Genomic DNA, 7398 nt, shown 5'->3' with positions numbered 1-7398 from the left:
GGGGTGTATTGTCAGATTTTAACTACCGTATGTCAGCCCTAACTGAGGAAATGTCTTTTCATTTCCCGTCTGGGTTAAGGAGTACCAGACAAAAACAAGAGAGGGTCCTTAATGAAGACACAGACATAATTTAAAGTATAACTCCATTTTTGCTCAACAATCTCCTCTGGGTCATCAATGGACATTGCAACGATTTTAACAAACTTTTTTGTAGATTCAACCTTTTCCTGTTCTGACTAAAAAACACAGTTTGCCTCACCATGTCCTTTCCAGACTGATTCCTGAACGGGAGGGTCTGTAATCATTATAATGACCTGGTGCACTTTCAGTGTGCTGATGAGGAAAGCTTGAGTGTCAGAATCCTTTTGGAAGTAGTTAACCCCTAGGAGGTATCTCACCAAAAATGAAACTTCTGTTGCAAGCGATGAATACAAATTTGACTTAGTGCAGAATTCTGGGAAAGTCTGTGAGCCAACAACAGAAGCAAGAAATTACATTTCTGGGGGCCTCCCATACACCAACTGTGTTCAGGGCATGTTGCTATATTGCACTGAATCAGCAGTTATAGAATATTACAGCAGCTTCAGATCGCAATGGAAAAGTCATTTTTAATTACATTAAATTACAAAATGGCTTGTGGAGCAATTTTATACGCTGTCATCATTTTTTTAACATAAGTGGAATTTTGTTATTTCATGGGCAATTGTTGAAACTAAATTCCTATCACATATATTCTCCATATAGAGCAGGGCATGCGGTCTGGGGAGGCAGGTGAGGGAGAGCCATCAGGGAAGAAAAGCCTGCCAGCTTCAGACTTTTTCTCCATTTAGCGGGAAAAGCCTCCCCGTTGTGTAACCTGTCATAGATGGAGCGCCGCCAGTTACTTACAGGCGGCGCTGCATCCAACGTTTGACAGCTATGTTAGGTTACACCGCAGAGGGGTTCCCCGCTGCTGTGTGTAACCTAGCACTGTGAGGCCAGAGCTACAACAGCCTCTGGCTTGGAGTCAGAGGCTTGAGCTTTGTGGATGGTTTGGACCAACAAAGTGCAATTGGTCCAAGCTGTCCAATCACAAAAAAAGACACTGATAGCATCCATCTAGATGTCATCAGTGATGAACAAGTGATGGATAGGGAGGCTCCTCCCTCTCCCCTCCCTCCTCCATACATAGCTCGGTGACCTGGGATGGGCCGGGGGGTTGCCTCACCTGGCATGGACCTCACCGCACGTGAGAAATACATACCATAAAGTCATAGGGCAGTCCAGGCATGAAATATGAAGGTGTTTTGGTGAAGGTGATTTTATGTGGCGTTTTAACTATTGGAATGTTTTCCAGTTCTGCTTTTACTACACCGGCACCTAAGGCGAGAGACGACATGGGAGAAACAAAAAATTAAATATTAGCAAGAAGTTCCAACCTCATATACATATATCATTTATTCTAAACTAGACAGTTATAGGCTCTACATAACATTTTCACATTTTTCTAATTAGATTATTAAAATAGTTCATACTTTAGCAGACATTATAGTGCATAGAACACATTTATTGAGTTATTGTTGCATTGGCTACCCTAAGATGGAACTCTTTTTTTTTATATTTGTAACTTAATAGGCCAACATCATAAAAATAGCAGCTTTTGCTGCAATACGCACTTTCAGTCCAGAGCTCTGCCCTGCAGTAATTCCTTTCTACCACTAGATGTCTCCAGTCTTCCTGGTTGAATGATAGCCAGTGTCATTCAACCCACATTCTTTGTACTAAGGCTGTCATGGACCTACCCCTGAAGTGGTGCCAGACCTTGGAGAAGAGGTACATGTGTGCATGTATTTAAGTATGTAAGTTCATCTAAAAATGTGAAAAGGTTTCTCTTAGTAGATATGACAGGAAACATGGTAACTACATAAGAACGGCAGAGAGAAGTCACAGGAAATCTTACCTGAGTCAGTGATGACAGTGACGGACACATACAGGGTCCATGCCATCATTTCCTGTTCATTTCTCAATGCTTTTAGTAGATCTTTTCTTTCCAGAATAGCTTTTCCTTCACCGTCATTGATCTGATGACCAAAAGTATAAAAGAGATTAGAGCTGAACTCCAGCTAGATAAATAAAAAAGTCCTGCGTATGGAATTATCCCAATTTGTTATCCCAATTTGGCTGCAAAAGTGGAAATACACTTTAGGGCCACTATATATACTTGTCAGCAGTAGATATGGGCAAAAAAACAGGAGGCTTTAGAACCCCTTTAAGCTGCCTGGATCCACAGACTGTTACCCAACATGTATGGTAACCTTCACATAGACTGACCTAATAATAAAGAGTAACGTTCTCACCTTAGTTCTTCTCACTGAGTCTGGCAAATGTTTCCTTTCCTTGCCCTTCTTCACTCCAAATAGTACAAACGTATCACCATTTACTGGGTTGCCATTTATATAACTAGGACAATAAAAAGAAACATAATGTTCAACATTGTGCAGTTTATAGTTTATTAACAAATCACGCTGCATGGAAATGATATAGATCTCACGTTGCTTGAATTTCGATAGCATAGTCTTGATCTTGGATATAGTAATATGGGTTACGTGGCTTGATACTGATGTCGACATCTGAATGGACTGTGTATGAAGAAAAGGAGTACAATATATAAAGTATAGTCAGTAAATATTTTTAATCATAACATATCTGCACAAAGGTATGTTATTTTATTTCAGAGTTATCATAGGATTAGCTTCTCTCCTGCTGGTAACATTTTTTTTAAAATAAGGCAACACACAATTGCCTAACTGACCATTTGCTCAAAAGTAAACCTGCTATGACAAAAATATAGGGAGTACAATTTGTGTACTCCTGAAAATGAGAGTTACCTGACTTTTATTCTGACACTCTGGCTTCTGTACTTTAAGATACTGATATGGAACAAGTAGCTAGAACGAAGAATGATCCCTTACATTGGTGTTAGTAGAAAGAATAATCCCCCCCCGCCCCTACTTTGATAACCAGTTGGAAGAAGACTGATTACTTACATTGGTGTTAGTGGGAAGGAGAATGATCCCATACATTGGTGTTAGGGAAGAAGACCACTTCTTACATTCGTGGTCAGTGGGAAGAAGAAGGTCCATTACATTGGTGGTCAGTGGGAAGAAGAATGTCCATTACATTGGTAGTCATTGGGAAGAAGATTGTCCATTACATTGGTGGTAAGTGGGAAGAAGAATTTCCATTACATTGGTTGTCATTGGGAAGAAGAATGTCCATTACATTGGTGGTAAGTGGGAAGAAGAATTTCCATTACATTGGTGGTCATTGGGAAGAAAAATGTCCATTACATTGGTGGTAAGTGGGAAGAAATGAATGCCCATTACATTGGTGAATGGTGGGAAGAGTAGTGGCTCCTTACATTTTTGGTCAGTTGGAGGAAGAATTTTTCTTACTTTGGTGGTCAGTAAGCATAAGACTGCTCCTTACATCGGTGTCAGTGAGAAAAAGAATGCTCCTTATATTGGCGTAAGTGGGAAGAAGAAGAATAAGAAGAAAGAATTCCCATAACATTGGTGGTCAGTGAGAGAAAGAATGCCCTTTCTCTGTGGCAGCCAGCAGAAAAAACAATGCCCCTTACATTGGTAATCTTTGAAAATATTCTCCTCCTTACTTTACTCTTAGTGGAAACAAGAATGCCCCCATTACATTGGTGGTAAGTGGGAATATAAATGTCTGTTACATTATTGTCAGTGAGAGAAAGAATGTCCATTACAATGGTGGTCACTGGGGAAAACATTTCCATTTCATTGGTGGTGGGAAGAAGGGAGCCCCTTACATTGGTGGTCACTGAGAAGAAGAATGTCCAGTACATTGGTGGTCAGTGGGAAAAAGAAAGACCATTACATTGGTGGTCAGTGGAAAGAAGAGAGCCCTTTATATTGGTGGTCAATGGGAAGTATAATGTCGCTTACATTGGTGGTCAGGAGAAAGAATGGCCCTTTACATTGAAGGTCAGATGAAAGAATCAGTACCCTGATACCTGAACATATATTTTTATCATCTCTTCCATTTTCTGCTGTGTCTTTTTTGTTAGTAATTGCTTTATTACATAAACCATAATTTTGTGTTATATATATTTAACATATTATCATGTTCTATTATCATGTTCCCAGTTATCATTGTTTCTCTCTATTTTTCACTTACCATAGTCCTTCACCTCAAAGTATGCAGTATATTCTTGAACAGAGCCCTCATAGCATGCTGAAATGGTCCAAACCCCTGCTCTGCAAGATAAAATGTATAACAATTTGACTGAATGGCCGAACAAAAGATATTGATTGGACTGTTTGTATTTGCCAGTTATCCACCACGAAATCCAGGAACTATACAGACCATCCATCCAAATTACACAACACTTTCTCATAAACTGAATATATTAAACAATAACAATCATGATTGATAATGACAAGCATTGTTTTCAGCAATGAATGCAGAAAATAAAAGTCACATGGCCCAAAACAACCAAAAAGAAAAATAGAACTTGAATTACAACTTAGTGAATTAGGCCTATTAATATCAACTAGCATTTCTGATGAGGATTTATAAATTTGTAATCTGTTTAGGAGAACTGGTATTAAAGTGAATGTGAAGTGAATTTCGACAAATTGTTATGTTGTTATCTTATCGTCAGAGCTAAAGAAATGAAAATATGGTACATATACTGTATATACGCAGTATAGATACACTAATCAAGCATAATATTAGGACCATGTGAAGTGAAAAACATTGATTATGTGGTTACAATGGCACCTGGAAGTGTGGGGATATATTACAATGACACCTGGAAGTGGTGAACATTTTGTCCCTGAAGTTGATGTGTTGGAAGCAGAATAAATGGGCAAGCAAAATGATTTCAGCTACTTTGACAAGAACCAAATTATGATGGTGAGACCACAGGGTCAGAGCAACTCCAAAACTGCAGCTCTTGTTGGATGTTACCGGTCTGCAGTGGCCAGGACCTACCAAAAGTAGTCTAAGGAAGGAAAACCGGTGAACCAGCGATAGGGTCATGGGTGGCCAAGGCTCATTGATGTACGTTGGAAATGAAGGCTGGCTCATGTAGTCCGGTCCAATAAAAGAGCTACTGTAGCCTAAATTGCTGAAAAAGTTCATGCCGATTCCGATGGACAGAGCATCGCAGTTTGTTGAGTATGGGGCTCTGTAGCCACAGACCGGTCAGAGTGCCCATGCTGACCTCTGTTCACTGCTAAAAGCGCCTACAATAGGCAAACGAGCATCAGAACTGGACCATGGAGCAATGGAAGAAGGTGACCTGGTCCGAGAAATCATGTGCTAAATCATGTGGATGGCCAGGTGCATGTGGGTCATTTACCTGGGGAAGAGATGACACCAGGATGTACTATGGGAAGAAGACAAGCCAGCGGAGGCAGTTTGATGCTTTGGGCAATGTTCTGCTGGGAAACCTTGCGTCCTACCATTAATGTGGATGTTACTTTCACACGTACCACCTACCTAAACACTGTTGCTGCCAAATTATACACCTTCATGGAAACAGTATTCCATGATTGCAGTGGTCTCTTTCAGCAGGATAATGCACCCTGCCACACTGCAAAAATGGTTCAAGAATGGTTTGGGGAACACAATAATGAGTTTAGGGTGTTAACTTGGCTTCCAAATCCCCTAGAGCTCTGCCTAATCCAGCATCTGTGGGATGTGCTGGAAAAAAACAAGTCCAGAGAGAGAGGGGGGAGAAAGAGAGAGAGAGAGAGAGGGGGGGAGATTCACTCAAGTGTAGAGTATTCAAGAAATTAAAATAAGCACCAGCAGGGAAGGAAGTGGATAGGAAAGGACTGCACTCCTAGTTTCATCATTGCTAGGCTGAACCTGTTTGTAATATTTTATTACATGGAAAGACCATTTATTTATTTAAAGTGAGCCAGTCGCTAGCTGCATAAAGTGATATTAAAATCTACCAGTAAAAATAAGATGAATACTTATTTTGTCAGCAGACTGAAACCTTTACTCTTTGCAGCTCTCCAATGGTATTAAGGACTGTCAATCTGATGGTTCCTTACCACACACTGTAGTCCCTCCCACTGGCCCCTAGGTCACTATAGTTGGAAAACTCATATCACCCAGCAGGGACAAGGTATTAGAGAAGCAATCTAGACATTGAGTTTCTGGCCTGGACCTACACTGCACGATTTTCCAATAGAAAGGAATGACAGTTTACTCCTGATGACCAGCTTGAAATGGAGTATTTTCTCACAATCATATTATCAGGACTCTGTGAAGAAAATATGATCTGAATTAGAAAATGTACTTAAAGTGAACCCACACTTTGCCTATGCAAAACAAAGCAACAGGTTGCATTTTAAAGCTTAACTTGAGATTACCCCCATCCCACAATTCCTGCTTCATTATCCCACCTCAGAGCATCCCCTACCTTATTTACATCCCCTACCTAGGATACATACCTCTGTCCCTAGGTCTTCAGTCCAGTAGCATATCATAACAGGTCCTCTTCCTCCTATGGGGGCTCTAAATGCTGCATGTAAAGACATGGTGCTTTTGTCAGCAGGAAGTCCAGGGGGTTTGTTTTATAATTTACCCACATGGGGCGCTCACAGAAAGACTGCAGAGCAGAGACAGTGAGCTTGCATTTGTGATTGGAGTTGAGCTTTAATGCCAACCTCACAACTACTTACCTTTCTTCATCCCCTCAACTTTACATTCATCTGGAGAATCAAAGTTATATACCTGGCTCTTTTGGGTATGGAGAGCATGTGACTCACTTCCCTTTCTCCCACGTGGCAGTGCTGATGTTCAGTGATTGGATGATTAAGATCTCAACGCTGTCACATAGGGGGTTAGAAGAGAGTGCTCTGCAATGCGTAAGTTCCAAATCACTTGTGTTAAAGTTTAATGGTGCGCTGACAGTGGGGCAATTATTACCACAAACGGTGCAAGTATCCTCACCTGATAATTGATGATTAGTTGTTTATTCTGAGTCTTCAGATTATAATTCACAGTATAAATCCGGGCAAGAACTGGCAATAGAAAGGGTATAACGTAAGAAAAAAATGTATAAGTATAAGATGAATAACCCATCATGGTGCACCAAAGCAGGAACCAAAGAACCATTTTAGTGTATGTTCTAATAAACAACTATTAGAATACTGGACCTTTTTTGTGTATCACTCAGCTGTAGATCCTCAAATAATCTCTGAATTGGTGCTGACACTGTCCTTTCTTCTGCAGGGGGGCTACTTTTGTTCCCGATGGTCCCTGTGTGTGTTGTAAAGTAGTCACCGCTCCAAGCTCGCTCCTGTGATGGACTACAATCTCAATACAAGTTAGTAGACTAAATGTGAGATTGTAGTCCATCCGGAGAGT

General features: G+C 40.5%; 1 protein-coding gene across 1 annotated transcript in view; it reads right to left on the bottom strand.

Annotated features, from left to right (window-relative positions):
* Positions 1 to 6720, bottom strand: part of LOC108791477 (venom factor-like) — a 25449-nt gene extending 18729 nt beyond the window's left edge. Inside the window, exons 1-8 of the mRNA XM_018561981.1 lie at positions 6711 to 6720; positions 6480 to 6550; positions 6198 to 6289; positions 4186 to 4265; positions 2531 to 2618; positions 2337 to 2439; positions 1940 to 2060; positions 1244 to 1359 (exon numbers count right to left, since the gene is read on the bottom strand). Of these exons, the coding sequence (XP_018417483.1) occupies positions 1244 to 1359; positions 1940 to 2060; positions 2337 to 2439; positions 2531 to 2618; positions 4186 to 4265; positions 6198 to 6289; positions 6480 to 6550; positions 6711 to 6720 (681 nt within the window). The remainder of the gene's footprint in view (positions 1 to 1243; positions 1360 to 1939; positions 2061 to 2336; positions 2440 to 2530; positions 2619 to 4185; positions 4266 to 6197; positions 6290 to 6479; positions 6551 to 6710) is intronic.
* Positions 6721 to 7398: the final 678 nt, after the last annotated feature.

The sequence above is a fragment of the Nanorana parkeri genome, unplaced genomic scaffold (genome assembly GCF_000935625.1).
Source record: "Nanorana parkeri isolate BGI_ZX_2015 unplaced genomic scaffold, ASM93562v1 scaffold554, whole genome shotgun sequence".
Classification (NCBI taxonomy): domain Eukaryota; kingdom Metazoa; phylum Chordata; class Amphibia; order Anura; family Dicroglossidae; genus Nanorana; species Nanorana parkeri.
This window is presented reverse-complemented; position numbering and strand designations above follow the sequence as displayed.